We start from the raw sequence: 19,859 nt of genomic DNA, 5'->3' as shown, positions 1-19,859 counted from the left end.
GGAAAATATTTTTGTACTATGTATGTTCCTCCTTTGTATATGCACCACAGTAATCATCTGCCTTAGTCATACATTTGGTGTTATATGATAAAATTACACTTTTTCATTTTTAATTCAATATCATTTGAAATCAAATACTCAAGCTGTATAATAGTGGTAACAGTATACAATAGAAGGTTCCATTTGTTAACATTAGTTAACATTAACTAATAATATGCAATCGTTTTACAGCATTTGTTAATCTTTCTTAATGTTAATTTCAACATAGTAATACAATTTTTAATCAAAAGTTGTATATGTTAACATTAGTTAATGCGCTATGAACTAACAATTGTATTTTTATTAGCTAGCATTAACAAAGATTAATAAATGCTGTAAATATATATATATATTAGTTCACTCTTAGTTAATTAAGCAATCTCACATGAGCAAGAGTGAGATATGGCCCTACATCTGATTTAGGGCCATATAGCATGATTGTGAGTGTGATATTGCTTATATTCAACGGTTCAATTAACAAGTAAATTTTAAAAAATTTGAAAAAACTGAGTACGGTCATAAAAACGCATTTGTGCATGGAACTACTTTGTTACATGGCGGTTCAGTATCTGCCATTGCTGGTTCAAACCAAATGATGCGTCCAAGCATTCATTAGTAATTCAAAAATAGTATCAGGGATTCACATCACATCACCAATTGGCTCATATTACACATAAAAAATATATTTTGTCACCTCCTGCTGACTAACATATACTGTCAAAAAATACATGTAAAAAAAGACAAACAGTGGCTCTTAACACATCTGCACTGCTCTTACACTTTAGTTTAAAACGGCACGTACACAAGCAGAGTGATATACACAGTGAAGTAACAGAGTGCTGATGGAATATCTCTCGTCCAATCAGATTGGAGGACCAGAACTAACTGTTGTATTTTGATACCTAATGCATTAGTCACCTTATTGTAAAAGGTTACCATAGTAGTATTTCTTATTAGTGTAATCCTCAGTCGCCTTCAGATGGCAACAAACTTTACTGAATGGCTACACATCTAGGCCAACAAGTAATGAGGACAATGTAAACTCAGCAAAAAAAGAAAGTCTTCTCACTTTCAACTGCTTTTATTTTCAGCAAACTTAACTTGTAAATATTTGTATGAATATAAAAAGATTTAACAACTAAGACATAAACTGAACAAGTTTCACAGACATGTGACTAACTGAAATTGAATAATGTGCCCTTGAACAAAGCACTTACAAGTTCCCACACATTTCTGGGGGGAATGGCCCTAACCCTCACCCTACGATCCAACAGGTCCCTGACGTGCTCAATGGGATTGAGATTCTGGCTCTATGTTGGCCATGGCAAAACACTGACATTCCTGTTTTGCAGTAAATCATGCACTGGTGGCATTGTCATGCTGAAGAGTCATGTCAGGATGAACCTGCAGGAAGGGTAACACATGAGGGAGGAGGATGTCTTCCCTATAAATCACAGTGTTAAGATTGCCTGCAATGACAACAAGCTCAGTCCGATTGTGCTGTGACACACCGCCCCAGACGGACCCTCCACCTCCAAATCGATCCCGCTTCAGAGTACAGGCCTCGGTGTAACGCTTATTCCTTTGACGATAAATGCGAGTCCAACCATCACACCTGGTGAGACAAAACCATGACTCATCAGTGAAGAGCACTTTTTGCCAGTCCTGTCTGGTCCAGAGAAGGTGGGTTTGTGCACATAAGCGTTGTTGTTGCCGGTGATGTCTGATAAGGACCTGCCTTACAACAAGCCTTCAAGCCCTCAGTCCAGCCCCTCTCAGCCTATTGAGAACAGTCTGAGCACTGATGGAGGGATTGTGCTTTCCTGGTTTAACTCGGGCAGTTGTTATTGCCATCCTTTACCTGTCCCGCAGGTGTGATATTCGGATGTACCTATCCTGTGCAGGTGTTGTTACACTTGGTTTGCCACTGTGAGGACGATCAGCTGTCCTTCCTGTCTCTGTAGCGCTGTCTTAGGCGTCTCACAGTACGGACATTGCAATTTATTGCCCTGGCCACATCTGCAGTCCTCATGCCTCCATGCAGCATGCCTAAGGCATGTTCACGCAGATGAGCAGGGACCCTGGACATCTTTCTTTTGAATTTTTTCAGAGCCAGTAGAAAGGTCTCTTTAAGGTTTTATAACTGTGACCTTAATTGCCTACCTTCTGTAAGCTGCATGTTCATTAATTGTTTATGGTTCATTGAACAAGCATGGAAAACATTGTTTAAACCATTTACAATAAATATCTGTAAAGTTATTTGGATTTTTACAAAATTATCTTGAAAATACAGTGTCCTGAAAAAGGGACGTTCCTTTTTTTTTTTTGCTGAGTTTAGTTTTCTAGTGTGATGTTTTATTTAAATCTAGTGTGCTAACAGTAAACTGTGTGGTTGAGGTTTTTATTGCGCTGATCCATTAATGTGAGGTTTTGTGTCTGTAAACGTGAGGACTTGTCTCTCTTTGGCTCTTTTACTGTGACCGCGGTGGGGCAGAATTTCAAATCCTACTAGCGCGAAGGCTTATCTCATGAATATTAACTATCATGTGACGTTACTTGTTAACCTACCTATGGCGAAGGGGTGGATCATGAATATTAATTAGCTTTTCGGAACGCTGTATCCAGCGAAAGCTTGATATATGAATATTAATAACAAAGCTCCACCATCGTACTATTTGCTAAATCGCGCTAGGGTCGGGAAGTAGGATAGCTCTCACTGGAAACAAAACGCATTTGATATCTGCATTTAAAAACTCCTGTATAATTGTAATGGAAAAACCAACACGAGCGCGCTGAATTTGCTTTGGAAAGCTCAGAGAGCTTCACATTTATCCGCTAGCCGGTGAGTAAATCATTTTGTTCACCCATATGACGATGTGCGCATCGTGCTTTATGGGGCATCCTGTGCAAATCCCTTTCAAACCACTCTTTTCTATTTAAAACCTTATCGACAAAGAGAAATTTTGTAATTTTTGCGTATTTGTCAAATACAATATGTCAAATCTAAAATTGCACCATACATTTTATTAGTATTATTAAATCGCTTGTCGCATGAAACAAAGACACCAAATAAAAACCAATTGTCGTTTTTAGCGTTATAAAATAAGGTGCATTAAATAAATGTGAGATTTAGAGGCTGATTCTTTATAGTGTATGTACACCCGGTTTGACCCAGATTGCCGTGTTTCCGCGCGCTCACACAGATGAGCTATTTGCATGGATGACCTTATCAATATCTTTTAAGAATAGCTCGCTATATTCTACATATTTTAATTCTGTATATTCAGAATTAATTCATTAGGCTATACATATAATTTACTATTGATGTAGAATTATTTATACAGCGTGTATTATACAGAACAGAATAAACTATTTAATGCTTGTGTAATCATAATATAACATGGCTTGTGCGATACTATAAAGGCAGTAAAGGAATATTCGGGGTTCAATACAAGTTCAGCTCAATCGACAGCATTTGTGGCATAATATTTATTACCAAAAAAACCAAAAAACAAACAAACAAAAAAAAAACAAAAAAAAAAATACAAATAAATATATATATATATATATATATATATATATATATATATATATATATATATATATATATATATATATATAATTTCAACTAGTCCCACTTTTCTTTAAAAAAAAAAAAAGCAAAAAAGGAGGTTACAATGGAAGTGAATGGGGCCAATTGTTTGAGGGTTTAAAGGCAAAAATGTTACGTTTATAATTTTATAAAAGCACTTACATTAATTCTTCTGTTACAACTCATAAATTATTTGAGCTTTAAAGTTTTTTAACTTTAATTTTTACAGTCATCTTTGTTGACATTACATTGCACTGGCAATTACATTGTAACATTGGCTATAACTTTACACACAAAAGGTTAATAAGCAATTTTATCACAATAAAATCATGTTAACACACATATAGTTTATGACTTGTGGCTATAATTTTGAAAAAGTGAGTATTTAACCAATTATGGATTGGCCCACTTCACTTCCATTATAAGTGCCTCTCTGTAACCCAGATATTTGCTATATTTTAAGAAAAGGAGGGCCAGGTTGAAATAATTTTTTGTGGTAATCAATATTAATCCCCAAATGCTGTTGATTGAGCTTAACTTGTAGTGAACCTGTAATATTCCTTTAAGAATATATATGATTGAAAAAAATAATAATTCTCACCTGTTCTGATAAAGCAACTACAGTGAAGCACTTATCTATCATTTATAATCTGATATTCTAATTTAAAAAGAAAACTTGGCTGAGGTCATAAATCAGTGTATTATTTGCATATGGACATCAGACACCCAAGAGTCCCAGAGAGTTATAAAGCTTTTAAAAACTTTTCAGCACAGGAGCGCAGCATGCAAACAAGGTATTTCTTTAAACAGGACTGAGAAACAGAATGGGAATATGAATCAGAATATAAGAATGATGCCTATTTACTTTGCACAAACAGAACTTTTAACAGGTTGATTGTCTAGCATTTTAATGATTGCAGATGCTAATTAGATAGTAGCCTTGATAAATATATTTACCAAGCATGTTACCTCTGATGTTGATAAGTGCCTTCATCTAGTCGCACAAAACTTACAACATTTTTCACATAGTAGCTCAAGGTCAGATATGAATAATTGCTGCCTCACCTGTGAATGTTTAGCCTGCCTCTCACTAACCTGCTGTAATGACTCAACTGATCTTTTTATTCCAAAGCTCAGTTTTTGGAAACAATTATGTCTATAAGATGTTTTGGGCCTGGGACAAAACAGGGCTCAACAATAAGCATGGCTCGCTGGCCCGGGACCATTGCAAGAGAGTTTTGAGTCAGTTGATAGAACTGCCACTTGCACTATCGAGCTACTAAATCTGAAATTTTGATTTTGTAAATTTGGTTTTATGCCTTGAAACTTAAACATTTGGATTGGAACTTGTTATAATTTTTAAGGATCGGTTGAAGTATTGGTTGAAAATTAGAAATGTTCAGTAATGTTTTGCATCATATGCCATCGGTTCCCAGCAAAGCTATTTTTTATTGTATTTTTTTCTGAAGAAAACTAAAGATTTGATGAAAAGTATAAATATTATTCCTGGCACATCTTACCCTAGGAGGGCACCAGAAAGTCCACCGTCTGCCCTTACTTGCACGTTATACGTTATTCAAGGATCCGAAAGCAGTTGCGGAACACAGACGATCGCTCATATCACTCGAATTCCACTGATTCCACTTTTGTCAAGGATAAGATCATATCAATCTTTGTACATGTTAGTGAGTGTGTTTGACCTCTTGATACTGTCATTTAGAAAGTGCCACTGAACTAATGGAGGACAAGAGGAAGAAAAGGAGTCCCAAAGTGTCCCTTCCCCAGCCGCCTCCTCCTCCGATCAACCCTCGGAAACTCTCTGTTCTCCCGGCGAGTAAGAGTGCCACATTCACGCTGGGTCTGCCGCAGCCTCCCTCTCCCAAACACAGGGGCAAGTACAAGAGATCGGTGGGGGCAATGGGTCCATCTAAAGAAGCCCTTGCTGTTCCCATGGTTCCCCCCAAAAATACAAGGTAGTACCTTTTCATAGTACCTTTTCTCCTATATTTTCAAATCAATTAAAACTAAATGGTATTTTAGCATAGAAGAGAAATGTAGTATCTTGTTCTATAAAACCTTAGTGGTTCTGATTCTATTTGTGGTACCGATTTCAGGCCTCACAGAGAGAAACCCAGAGCTCCTCAGCCTGCTGGGTCCAGCCATGTGTCACAGTCCTCCTCACCCCTCCAGCACTCATTTCTCACAGACGTCTCTGATGTGAGAGATATGGAAGGAGGTCTCCTCAACCTGCTCAATGACTTTCACTCTGGAAAACTGCAGGCTTTTGGTATGATGCACTGACACACAAACTAGGGTTATATTTTTTGGTTCAGTGTGTGACGGCACCACCCAGTTCATAAGTAGGTTGATGGTTCAGAAACTGGTGAGGGTGGTTAGAATTGATTAATGATTCATTCATGTTGAATTATGTGAGTCGGATCACTTAATGTAGTGTCCACAAGCAATGCATTTAATTTGCATTTACATGAGATCTGCCACACTATGGCAACACTTCTATGTTTTTGTTGCGATGTACGTGTGTAGATGTATTAATCAAAGCGTAATACATTCTGAAACTATATATTCATGTAATTCTGTGTGTAGGTAAGGTGTGTTCCTTTGAACAGCTAGAGCATGTGAGGGAGATGCAGGAACGTCTGGCCCGACTACACTTCAGTCTGGACAGTCACGTGGAGGAGCTGTCAGAGGACCAGAGAAAAACTGCATCAGATCGCAATCTGGAACACCTGCTCTCTAATGTAAGACACACACGCACACACACACACAAACACACACACTTACAGTATTCTACCCACTATTTTCATGCATCTTTTGTGTATTTTCACTCAACCTCATATGACAGGTCTTTTACACACCAAAAAGTTTTTGACATTATACTCCACTTGAACACCACTTGAATTCTGATAAATTTAAGGTAAAATTCTGGCACATACAGAATATGCGGTAAAAATACCAGCCTGGTCTAATGAAATTTACATGAGCATTGCAACATTTCAAAAAAACTGAAAGTACGTGCTTCATAACACGTTTTACTGTACTTTTCAAGTGAAATGTCCAGCAGGGGGTGCCAAACCTGAGCTAAATGAGGTTGTAAACAGACAAGTTTTTAAGGTGAATTTTAGATGGAGGATTTAATAAAATGTATCTCCCTAAACTAAAACTTTACCTTACACTTAACCAATAGTGTCCGAAATGAGAAATTAAAGTTTAACAAAACAGACACCTACACTAACCTTAACCGGTTGTGTTTTATGAGAAGTGAAATGAAAAGCACATATTCTGAAGCAACCATGTCAATTCTTGTCACTTCTATGTCTCTGTCATTTCACGAGTCAGCTTGAGTTCTTGTCTGGTTTTGAACCACGGTCCTCCAAGTCTAAAGTCCAATGCTCTTTGAGGTGAGGTACCGCACAAGCTAATCATATTGGAATAAGTGTATATACAGTATGTTGGTGGGTCTGTAATACAAGCGTTAACATTTATAATTTTTCAAAAGATGCGTTAGAGTGAAAATGTCTCGATATCATAAAATACCAGGTCCTGAGTAAAAGAGAGAAAAGTAAGTATTTATAAAGTCATAATCAGCCATTGAAGTCATGATATGAGTGAAAGTGAATAAAACACACAGTTGTTGTAGCACCTCTAGAGTTCATTTCACCTGGAAACTGCAGGGAATTGTACCTGGAGACACGCATAACAACTTTTGCAAAAACATATAGTCACATTTTCACTATGAGACCAGGTTGAAAAAAATACTGTCCATGTTCCAGGCTTTACAGAGTGTCATTTTGATTCCTGTATATTTTACGGTTCACTGCGTTTATATTAATACATTTTAATATAATAAACTTAATATACTTAAATTCTGGAACTATAAAAGACTGCTTTTTACTTTAAAATGGAGGAAGGAAACATGATTGTTTTTCACTGTAATTTTAACAATAGTTTACCATAAAAGGTACAAGTACATTCTCTTGTTAAACATAATATACATTTTTACCAGTAATTATATGGAAAAATGGTACATTTTAAATCTAAAAAATAAAAAAAAATTTGTACAACTTTTTATCATAAAATGAATGTATTGTAGTTCTAATGTAGATGGAACACCAGTCCAATTGTTCTCCTCTTTTCAAACACTCGGTCTCTCTCTCACACACACACACACACACACACACACACACACACACACACACACTCACGTTGTGTTTCCATGTTTTATGGGGACTTTCCATAGACATAATGGTTTTTATACTGTACAAACTTTATATTCTATCCCCTAAACCTAACCCTACCCCTAAACCTAACACTCACAGAAAACATTCTGCATTTTTACATTTTCAAAAAACATAATTTAGTATGATTTATAAGCTGTTTTCCTCATGGGGACCGACAAAATGTCCCCACAAGGTCAAACATTTCGGGTTTTACTATCCTTATGGGGACATTTGGTCCCCACAAAGTGATAAATACACGCACACATACACACACACACACACACACACACACACACACACACATGTTGTGTTTCCATGTTTTATGGGGACTTTCCATAGACATAATGGTTTTTATACTGTACAAACTTTATATTCTATCCCCTAAACCTAACCCTACCCCTAAACCTAACCCTCACAGAAAACTTTCTGCATTTTTACATTTTCAAAAAACATAATTTAGTATGATTTATAAGATGTTTTCCTCATGGGGGCCGACAAAATGTCACCACAAGGTCAAAAATTTCGGGTTTTACTATCCTTATGGGGACATTTGGTCCCCACAAAGTGATAAATACACGCTCACACACACACACACACACACACACACACACACACACACACACACACACACACACACACACACATACAAGGACTTCCTGTGCATTATCATCCACATCCAACTATCTGACTGAATTCTTTCATCAGTCTGTGAAGGGCTGGACAGTTGCTATTGATAGTATTTCCCTTCAAGCTGTCAGCTCAATGGTATGTGCAAGAGATTCCAGCAGAACACTGTAATATAATGTATGTAACCAGTTCACATGTGGGTGGTTTACATCATGTCATCATCATTTCACCCCAAAATCAAAAGAAAAAAATATATATTTATTTTTTGCTTTTAGGAAATTTAGCCTTTTACGACCTATATATATATATATATATATATATATATATATATATATATATATATATATATATATATATATAGTTTTGCACTGTGACCTTTTTTTAATAATTTGCACTTTTTAATGATTTTTGTAAGATATTTCCTTGGCTATTTTATGATTTACTGATGTCCAGAAATTTACAGAAGTGTATATATTTGAATAAGAAGAAAAAATAAAATATCTAGGATATACTAAATTAATATTTGGGCTTATGCTGTACAAGAAGATGTAAAAATGATTTCTGAATCTGTACCCCATGTACCATGCAAATCAGCTCTATGTTTGTCAATATACAAGCTGCAATTCAGTCCATCAGGATTTTTGTTGTTGTATTGACATTGCCAGATCAGCAATTATAGATTGGGCTTTTTAAATTATATAGATTGTTTTGAAAGCATCTCTCTTTTTTCTCCCCCTAGCTGGAAGAATTGAGCAGCTCAATGTATCCTTCACCAAACTGTGGTTTATATATATTTACAGCATTTTACCTTACTGCTCTTTTGTAACTGTGACCACTCACCTCCAGAGTCCCTGAGATAGTGACAGCTTAAAACACAGACAAGCTATCCAGCATCTCTTAAACTGTTAACAGATCAGGGCAGTGTTTCCCAACAGCATCGCAAGCTTAAGTTGATCATTGAGTTTCTCTACGAATACAAAATACACATGAATACAGATCAGATTTTAATAAAATTGTTTAAGAGAAGTAACCATTTTAAAAAACAACTTTTGGATATTCGTGTCAATTTTGACCCTGGCCTTAATTGAGGCTTTACATATGATATTATGTAGATTTTTTTTTCATCTATGAATAAGATTTTTACTTAAAAACACTAAAAACCTCTTTCTCATACTCTCTCACTCACTTTTTGTCTCTGACTGGAACTGCATCTTTTTTACAAACATGCACTCACACATACAAGTCACACACACAGTCAAACAAACACACACAGTTTATACAAACATTAGTCTAAATAGGGCTTATAAGAGAAAATTGTCCACATTTTACTCTGCAGCTATCTGATGCCGAACCATCTTGCAGCATACTTGCACATCAACATTCGGCTATTCATGCAGGTAAATAAAATAGATTTAGCTTAAAAACAAAGAAAATAAGTATTAATGGTGTATACTTAAGTTGTACAGTTGTTTTGATGAAGTTTAGTTGAAAAAGAATAAGTTAGTTTCATAATTTTTTACCACCAAGTTGTATTGAGCAATTATGAGCAATAGAAAAAATAGGAATAACTAGTAATTCCCACATTAGATGTTAATATAAATTGTATATTATATTATAATGTATTTAGATTCAGTTTCACAGAAATGTTGATAAAAAAGATCACACTGTTTTTTTAAATTTCAAATAATTTCTACATTTTATTATTTAAAAAATAAAGGCATATTAATTAATAACTTTTATATTTGTCTGTTAACATGCCAAAAATATAAATCTTTTTACATGTATGGATAGTTAATAACTTATTAATAACCATCAGGTTATGAATGATTTATAAGCTTGAATTCGACCAGGTCAAAACTGACTCGGGAATACTAAAGGTGTACACAGATTCGAGGGTTAAAGAGCGAACTTGGTGTTTATATGAAATACTTAAATACAATGTTTTAATGAGCTGTAAAGATCTTTTAAACTTCAGGCGTTCCATTGTCATGGAAAATCTGGTAATATCAGGGAATTTTAAAATTGTGTTTCCAGGCCTGGGAAAGCCATTGAAAGTCATAAAATCTTAAAAAGTCATTAGACATTTCTAAATTCCTACAATTTGTTTTTAAACTTTGCATTAAAATATCTCATCTGCTAGAAATTTTATTTTTGAGGAAAATCTCTTTAAAATAACTTATAAAACCCCTAAAAATGTAAAAGTCATGGTCAAAAGTTGTAGGTAATCTTAATCAATCCTGTTCAAGTATTAACTGTAAAATATTACATGATGTGATTCCAGAAAGTTCTGTTTATCCAGAGACGTTTGTGTTGCAAAGTTAAGAGCTCCAGTGCACTTAGTTTTAGAGTTGGTAAAAGCAGGGATTGTGTCTCAAAACTGTCCGATTGAGAGTGCTGACGTGCGAGCAGTTGTGTTCTTTAAAAGATTAATGGATGTATGGATTAGAAGTGTAGAAAGGAATTGATCTGAAGCCAGATTTTTTATACACAGTTGGCTCTCCAGAGTGCTTGTGAGATTAATCATGCTTGTACATTTAGCTGTCTATCTCCTTAATCCAGAGTATCCAGACAGAAACTTCACCTGGCAGAAAATCAAGACTTGCCCAAGACCTCCAACACCTGAGCGGAAAGCCAAACTCAGCTGACCATCAAAACACTGTGCAAACCAAATCCCAAGTTGCCATGGTTAAAACTTATCTGCAAGAGCTAAAATGAGTGCCATCATAGTTATCGGTGTCTAAATGCTATATTAAGTAACAACAACAACAACAACAACATCAAAGCACATTCACAATCTGAATGAAATTGAATTTAATTTCTTTTGACACTTTTCTGAACGTTCTGATCTTTGCATTTCAATATGAAATCTTACTTTGAGATTACTTAGATTTTTGTTATGTTGGTCCTTATACCTAAAAGGTAATTTTTTGTTGCAGTGCTTTAAAGCATACATTTGTTTGAACAGATGCTAATTGTAGTTTAGTTAAGAATTGCATAGGCTGATTTTATAGGTTCAGCCCTGGTAAAAAAAAAAAACACCTGTTGGTTGGTGAGACACCACCTCATTCATCATGTGCGTTTTAGTGAGAGGTTATGTGCATGCGTGCAAAAGAGAGAGAGGGTGTGACTTTTCAGAAGTTTGTGTAGTATTTCATCAGTGCAAGGGACAGTGGTTGGAGAAGTGGATTCTCCCAAATTGTCTAGTTTCTATATGACGATGAAATTATTCCCGACCCAGCACATTTCTTGTCATTTTCCCTCTTAAAATTTGATATGAGCAGCCACTAGGGAATGACATAGTCATTTTAAGGTAAAGTTATGCAATGTCTCTAATTATAATAGCAGGAGTTTCATGTCACACATTTTAAAATCTCTTAAGAGAAAAAAAAAAGATTTAGTGTGCGATTAAAGACTGCAATCTTCACAGGGACATCGCCAGAACATATGGAACAGGAAGCACTATTAACTTACAGATAAGCTAGTGATATTTTATCAAAGCAATAACCACACCAATATATCTTAATTAAACCCACTGCTATAGCCCAATGTGGTGACACCACAGAAAATTTTCAGCATATATTCCATAAAAAAGAGATTTCACGTACCATATTGTATGTTCCATTTAAAAACAATGGAGCAAATTAATTATTTTTGTATGTTATTACGTCTCCATAATATACCTATTAATAGTTATTAAAGTGAATCGAGCAAGAAAATATGTGCGATTTGTTTTTCCATCAGCATGAAACCCATTTAGACTAAAGGTAAGCTTCTCCCGTCCCACTAACGTTAGTGTTTGGATTTGGGTAGGAGAAACTGACCTTTTGTTACAGATAAATGTCTCGGTTAAGTATGTAACCTTGGTTCGAGACATGCACCTGGGTCTCAAACATCATAGCCAATATTAGAATACTGGTGTTATTTTAGAGAGGTTTCAACTAGGTCATGTGGAAGGACAACTCCCCATATGCGTTAGCACGCAATGTCAAGTGTACTGAGACAAAAGGGAAATTCAACTTTATCACGGGGAGGCAATCGGACACAGTAAGCAGTGGATTGAGTGAGCTATACACGAGTGAAAATTTAACTATAATTTTTATAATTCCATTGATTTTCAAGGTTGGGGGGTGAAAATATGAAGTCAAAGAGTCGATTCCAGCAGCTGTCGTCAGGAATCGGATTTGACAAAAAAAAACTAGAAATCGAACAGCCCTATTGTAAATGACTTTGGAGTAACTGCAAACTCACTCAGGACTGCTGAGACCATTGATCGTAGTGCCTCTTCTCAGTATATAGATTACAATGATTGCTTTACAGTAAACTCTCCATGGGACCCTCAAAATGAAAGAACTTGACCTTTTTGTAGATGTTTGTACTTGGAATAGATGTACAGTAATTTTAAACTATATGTTATATACCATGTTTGTAAACTAGTTGTTTTTAAAAGAGCTATTTAATTTTGATCAAGAAACAATCTGATAGAATTTGTTTATTCTTGATGACGCTGATGGAAATACAGTATTTGTGTGTGTTATATTTGTATAATAAAAGAGTAATTACATTCGGATTTCAGTTTCTAAAGTTCATTCTAGAACATGGATTGCGGGGTATTATGGAACTGTAGACAATTTGAAGTTTGTATTTCAGCCTACTAGAAATTCACCAAAGCACATTCAAACATAGGGCATCCCTGCAGTGCAGTATCATCTACTATACTGTAGGTCAGGGGGTTCTGACAGTCTGCAGAGTTAGATATACAACAGCTAAAAACTACTGCTGTGACAGACACAAACAGCACTGCGTAGGACATTATATATAGTACAACCTCACAAATACAACTATGACAACCATTCTTTACATTTTACAACAGTTTAAACGATAGAACATCAGCACCAGGGCCATAACCGCAATATACTTTGAGGGGGACAAGTCCCCTACAATAATCATATATGGCCAGATTGCCATAACATAACATAAAAAGTTACATTTTTACCACACTCAGTAGTCTAACACTGCTGGTCAGTATCATATGAGACCAATCAAATTGATGAAGGCAGGACTCAAGTTTAAGATGCTAAACTGGAGATGGAATTATTACATAGTATCATACAAATGGAAAGTAATTCAGAAATAGAAAGTTGGTTCACAAATAAATTTAATGAGATCAACAAATAACTGTAAGGAGTTTCACAAAAAGGAAATTAATTCACAAATAAAAAGAATGAGATTTATAAATATATGTTAGGAGTTTCACAAAAATAAAGTGAATTCACAAATAAATAAAATTTGATTTCCAAATAAAAAACATTATTTACAAATATATTTTTTAACTCACAAGCACAACTCTATCCAGCATTCATTTGTGAATAGCGCACATTTATTTGTGGATAGCGCACATTTATTTGTGGATAGCTTCCAGTGCATTGGCAGATCGCTACACGCATTTGTCGATTTTGAAATAGCATCAAGATATGCACATAAATCAACAAATATGTGGACTCCCCTCATCGTCTACTCAAGCCAATCAGATAACGGCCACATTACTCGGATCGTATCACGTACTATTTTCAACCAATCACGCTTCGTTTTACTATCAGGGCGGAACCAGTCACAGTGCTCGCATAAGCATGGAATCAAGGCAGATCCAAATTACAGACCCACTACTAGACACTACAAAAGATCAGTAGTACAGATAGTGTCTTAATAAAACATTAATCATATTAGATGATCTTAGGAGGACAAACCATAAATGAATACCCTATATTATATTGTACAAAATCTCCCATGGCATTCATTTGGTTTCACATTACGTTAATGTATTAAATAATTTTTAATTGAATTAATATTTTAAAGGATTTATATTTTTAACACTTTAGGGGTGGTTTCCCAGACAGGGATTAACATTAGTATTAGACAAAAATGCATATTTAAACTGGACTAATTGAAAAAGCATTTCTCAGACATGGTTTAAAATAGTTTCAGACTTTCCCTAATCTTGATTTTTAAAGTTTGATTTCCAAAAAGAGGATCAGAGCTAGTCTAGGTCTAAGTGAAGGAATAATTTAAACCTGGCCAGAGGCAGGCTTTTAAAAGAGACCATTTTACTTTGACTATGTCCTTATCAGGTCTGTGCTCAAAAAATGAGCCACCAGTTAAAGGAGTAGTTCATCTAAAAATGTACTTTTACGCACTCATTTAATCACTCCTATGTTGTTCAAACCCCATATGCTGTTAATTTTTCTTGGAACATAAAAATTTATATTTTAAGCAGCTCTATTCCATAGAATAACAGTTTATAGTGAGCAGGAGCTGTCGAGCTTAAAAAGGACAAATAATATAAAAAGCATTATTAAAGATTCAGTATAAAGACATCATAACAGTAGTCCATATGACAAGTGTACTATATTCCAAGCTTTCTGGGGCCATACAACAGCTATGTTTTGTATGAACTAATTTGATGGTATTTTTATTATGATTTTTTTTTCTCTTTGGATCTTGACAGCAGTGGTAAAAATTAAGTGTTTTTGTATGAAAAGAGCAGCGTTAGGATTCTTGAAGAAAGGACTGATTTAAGAATCTATGGGGGAAAAAACAATGAGGCACAACTTGAGGACAGTAAATAATTGTGTGTATTTTATTTTTGCTAGCCAGCTGACAAGTCATGTAATTTTACAGATACATCAGTGAAGAAAAGAAATTCTAATTATATTCGTATTTTCTTTGATACAGCATAAAAAAGAAACAAAAGATGACTGAAACACAGACACAGTGTTTGTCTTGTACTATGTGAACTTCAAACATATCTTTTAAAACCAAAAATTATCAAATTTTGGTTGCATTTAAAAAAAACTTAAATGCATTAAAACCTTTATTCAGAAAATTGTATCATCTTTACTATTTTAAAGGACAGAGGACAATTATATTTGTGACCTCAACACCCATGACCCCCACCCCCAAAATGGTTTGGTCCTCCCCCCAATGTTCAAGACATGGTTACTGCCTTGATCAGCACAATATATGGACAGGAAAATATCTGCACAAATTTGAAGTTAATCTTTCATGATCCGGTAATGCAGCTGACCTCTGCTATCCTACCTCCAACTCTCACAGTAGAGATTCAAATCTGCGGTCTGTGTTTCAATTTATATCAGACAGGGATGGATCCAGGCAAGGGTCTGGGTCTGGCTCAGCATATACAAGCTGTGTCAATTTACAAAAAATTGCATTTGTTTTCTTTCTGTGAACTTCCATTATTTAAATATATATATATATTTTTTTTATACAAATATATACAAATGTTTTGTTTTATTGTCCATGTCTCTTTTAGTTTAACAATGCATTTTTGATATGTGTGCTTTAAGTAATAAAATTAAATGCTACATTCACATGACTCTGGAGTCTCACTAAAGCAAGCAATAAATAAATAAATAAATAAAACAGTTAGGTTTCTTTGAAGTTGGACAATTATGTCATACTTATAATCTAACCATCTGTTTGAGTGTAAAATATATATATGTTTGGAGATTTAAAATAGGGTGAGTGTATGTGGAGACTAAACATATATTTACACTGGCAAGTGTTTTCCCAGAGGGGGGTGGTGTTGAAAGTCCACAAACAGGATCCTTGCATATGTCCCTGGTCTAGATGTTGCAAGATATGATGCAATCCCATATTAACTGCATTCTCCACAGACCTGTTTGCTCGATAAGCAAATTGAAGGGGATCTAGAAAGGGTCCAGTGATGTCCTTCAGGTGGGCCAACACTAGTCTCTCAAATTATTTCATGACCACAGACATCAGGGCGACAAACCTTTAGTCATTATGTCATGTGATTTTGGGTTCCTTTGGGACAGGAATGATGATTAAGCGTTTAAAGCACTGCATCATGGGACTTCACAATGCTCCAGTGATCTATTGAAGATCAGTGTGAAGATGGGGTCAGCTGGTTAGCACAGGGTCTATGAAATTACCCAATAAATTAGAATATTTAGTGTTATTTGAGCAAAAGAAGCACACTTTATGAAAGCATTGTTGTCAGACAGTACTGCTGATTTGAAATATGTTCTTTGTTCTTAATCTTAAACATCCATTTTAGAGATTTCAGTCTTTCCCCATTCAAGAAGATAGTAGCTGTAATTTTATGCCAAGTGTTTACATTGAAAGTAGCTACCCAGCCTGTCCGGGTGGGTGCGTTGCAAAGATGTATTCCGAGTGGACTGACTTAACTTGAAATCGGCTGTCACTTGATGTCGTGATTAGGTGTCCTAAAACAGCAGGTGGCGGTAGTGAGTTATAAACTCGTCTGATCCTCGGTGTGTCTTTAGGGAAGAAATACACAGGCCCAGCCTTTTGAAAAAAAGTTAGAACTGGCGCAATGAATGAACAAGAGTGGATTCAGAAATTAACTCACTTTCAGGTATTATTTGTTAATTGACAGGATTCAGTTTGTAGAATTTCTTTTTATGTATTTTCTCCAGAAAGATTTTAGATATTGTTTATCCCGCCATCTTTTAGATCAGTAACTAAGCTGACAGTTGACAAGCTGTGTTTGTTTACCGTCGCCTTACAGTTAAATGTGCTTTTATTGTGTTTTAGGAGTCATTTTCATATATGTGGGTTTCTTTTTATGTAGATATATGTCACGTTTTTCTTTGTTTTGCTGTTCTTTCAATATATTTGCTGTAACTGCAAAAAAAAAAAAAAAAAAAATGCTATATATTGATTTTGTAATTCCGTTTTGTCCTCTCCAGGCTTACTGTCGTGGTAATTTAATGAGGAAAGATCTGAGTTCGGTCCGCACCCAGTTTGAGGACATTGTGCGAGAGATTGATGGAAATTTGGATCATTTGCACTGGAGAGGAAACATCATACCCAAACCTCACTTTACTGACACTGTGAGCTCCTATCATAACTCATATCTGTAACTGTCTACTGTTATTTTACATTAACATGTGCTGTTTTTTTTATTTTATTATTTATATAGGCTATATCTTTTTAAAATTGACATTTTAATATGGGTGTCTTGTTACCCCTTAGAAAAGCCTATTACGGAATTATGGATGCTCCAGGATCCAGTGCAATGACCATCTTGATGACTCAGCAAATGAACTGAAAGTAGACTATGAGGCCAGTGATAAATCTGTCTTACGATCTGAAGTTCTGGTACCTGAGAGAGACGAAGCTCCTAAAACAGCCAGTGCAGAAGCTTCTACAATTTTGGATGGTGATGTGGAGCAGAGTGAAAATCTGACAGATGATTCTACTACACTTTGTAGTGCTGTGAATCCAGATGTTAGTCACAGTAGCTTACTTCAGAAAGGTGTGTTTGAAAGAGAGGCCAAAACAAGGAGTAAAAGGATTTCAGAGAAATGGAACAGTTGGATATACACATGGCCAGGCCTTAAAAATGCTGAATATTTGGCATTTTCTGTGCTATTTTGGGGGGAAACTGCAGAATTCTGAGGAATGCAGTTTGTAAAGAAAATTATTTGTGTCTTTGGTCCCTTAATCCTTAAAAAAAAAGTTTTTAGAAATTGCTGTAGCCCCCACTGTATCTGTTACCCTTAGAATCATTACCACCTTTCACCCCATTAGCTGATGATAGTAATGATAAGCGTTCTAATATGTGGCACCTTATGCAAGATTATGCTGCAACAGATTCTGTGTGGATCTGCAGGGATGAATTCAGCCTCCATCATATCCTGATTCCATTCACCCTCATTCTCCTTTTCCTGTCAGCTATTCACTGTCATAATTAAAGCAAAAAGCCAATAAATATATATATTTTTTTAAATTCATTGAGTAGAAATTGGGGGTTGAAACCCCCAGGATATGTTTGGGGGTGATGTAACATTAATTATAAAATACTGTCGATCAACAATACATATACAGTTTTGGTTTTCCTAAGAAACATTGCTTGTGGATTTACTACTATTGTTATTATTAAATTGTACCCTCTTTCCTGGCAGGAGCCCGTGTGCATTCTGTTTTTAAAGATGGAGCACATACTTCTGACTCTTTGAGACAGCAGAGGAGTGCTTTGGCCATGGAACTTCTGTGGATCCAGCAAGCCATTAGCAGTAGAAAGAAAGTGAGAAACATTTCTAATTTATAAATTAAATTAAAAGAGACTGATTTTACTGAGAATAGCTCTCTCTAAACCAGCAAGCTATTGGAGCTTGTTTATGCCACTGGTAGTTCTAAAATCCTTGCAAAAAACCATGTTAGATGACAGAAAAAGATCCTAATCATGAAAATGATTTGTAAGTTTTTTAAATGTATGTATTTTTATATACTGTTATACTGTTGGCATTTCATAATCTGCTGCTCTGCTCTTTTGTAGTATCTGACCCTCAAGCAGAGAATGGATGTGTCACACTGATGCTAGACCAGCTGAATCCACCACTGTGTGATGAGAGATCTTATTCTAATAGTTTAAAAGGAATATTCCGGGTTCAATCGACAGCATTTATGGCATAATTTTGATTACCGCAAAAAAGCTAAAATAATACATGAGTTTTATCAGAAGAATTAATGTAAGTGCTTTAATAAGATTATAAGCTTCATATTTTTGCCTTTAAACCCTCCAGAAATTGGCCCCATTCACTTCTATTTTAAGTGCCTCGCTGTAAAAAAAAGAGGGAACCGTTTAAATATATTTATGTAATTAGCATTATGACACCAATGCTGTCTATTGAGTTTAACTTGTATTAAACCTGGAATATTCTTTTAAGCCTGTGTAAAATTTCCTGTTCTGCTGGGAGGGAAGAATATTTTTTAATGTTATTCACAATGTTTGTGAATTATTTGTATGTATATTTATGAACCTGTATTCTGGGCTCCTTTTTGTATATTTGTTAAATAATTATTATTTAGTTTTGTACAAAACATTTTAAATAAATAAATATAAAATGAACAAATATGGAATGGAGATTTTATTTTTATGTAACATAAAGCCAGTAGACAATCCACAAAACATCAAGATAAACCTTTCTCAGATACATCAAATCAAACTGTTTTACTTTAAACTGTTTCTTCTAGATTTTTCCAATCAGTAAATGGTTTAATTCCTTTTGTGGCGCAAGTCATACTGTGTGACAGGCTTCTATTTTTGCTGTTTAAAAGCTAAATAAAGCAGACAGTTTTTGCTCTTTAACAATCTTGAGAGGTTCTTTACATCCCTGTGATCCAGGATGTGTGATATTTTTGTTCTTTGGTCTGCTGGGTGGTGATAAGGTACATTATTCTCTGAAAACACATAAATCTCCACATACACACACACACATTCAGAGCTTTGTATGCAGAATCTTGGATTTAGCTATTTAAAATGTAAGACTAAATTGCCTTACTATTTTTTTTTGCAC

At 35.1% G+C, this 19,859-nt stretch overlaps 2 protein-coding genes across 2 annotated transcripts; both read left to right on the top strand.

Moving 5' to 3' along the window:
- Positions 1-2,738: 2,738 nt before the first annotated feature.
- ccdc28b (coiled-coil domain containing 28B) lies at positions 2,739-13,052 on the top strand. Its single transcript, XM_052151007.1, has 6 exons — positions 2,739-2,881; positions 5,352-5,604; positions 5,746-5,918; positions 6,236-6,390; positions 9,236-9,258; positions 11,065-13,052. The coding sequence occupies exons 2-6, from the start codon at positions 5,369-5,371 to the stop codon at positions 11,117-11,119; spliced, it is 642 nt and encodes a 213-aa protein (XP_052006967.1). The 5' UTR covers positions 2,739-2,881; positions 5,352-5,368; the 3' UTR covers positions 11,120-13,052.
- Positions 13,053-16,824: 3,772 nt separating this feature from the next.
- On the top strand, positions 16,825-19,329 carry iqcc (IQ motif containing C). Its single transcript, XM_052151008.1, has 5 exons — positions 16,825-16,912; positions 17,247-17,390; positions 17,533-17,815; positions 18,465-18,586; positions 18,839-19,329. Exons 1-5 carry the CDS (start codon positions 16,871-16,873, stop codon positions 18,875-18,877), a joined length of 630 nt encoding a protein of 209 aa, XP_052006968.1. The 5' UTR covers positions 16,825-16,870; the 3' UTR covers positions 18,878-19,329.
- The last annotated feature ends 530 nt before the right edge of the window (positions 19,330-19,859 follow it).

This window comes from Xyrauchen texanus, chromosome 20 (genome assembly GCF_025860055.1).
Source record: "Xyrauchen texanus isolate HMW12.3.18 chromosome 20, RBS_HiC_50CHRs, whole genome shotgun sequence".
Taxonomy (NCBI): domain Eukaryota; kingdom Metazoa; phylum Chordata; class Actinopteri; order Cypriniformes; family Catostomidae; genus Xyrauchen; species Xyrauchen texanus.
The sequence above is the reverse complement of the archived record's forward strand: the minus strand, read 5'-3'. Positions and strand labels throughout refer to the sequence as shown.

Bases quoted from the DNA above. Each gene is read 5' to 3' on its own strand.
- ccdc28b (XM_052151007.1), top strand. From the start codon at position 5,369: ATGGAGGACAAGAGGAAGAAAAGGAGTCCCAAAGTGTCCCTTCCCCAG. The intron at 5,919-6,235 runs GTATGATGCACT...TTCTGTGTGTAG, and splicing joins TGGAAAACTGCAGGCTTTTG to GTAAGGTGTGTTCCTTTGAA. The intron at 9,259-11,064 runs GTATCCTTCACC...CAGAGTATCCAG, and splicing joins GAAGAATTGAGCAGCTCAAT to ACAGAAACTTCACCTGGCAG.
- iqcc (XM_052151008.1), top strand. From the start codon at position 16,871: ATGAATGAACAAGAGTGGATTCAGAAATTAACTCACTTTCAG. The intron at 16,913-17,246 runs GTATTATTTGTT...TGTCCTCTCCAG, and splicing joins AGAAATTAACTCACTTTCAG to GCTTACTGTCGTGGTAATTT. The intron at 17,391-17,532 runs GTGAGCTCCTAT...GTTACCCCTTAG, and splicing joins AACCTCACTTTACTGACACT to AAAAGCCTATTACGGAATTA.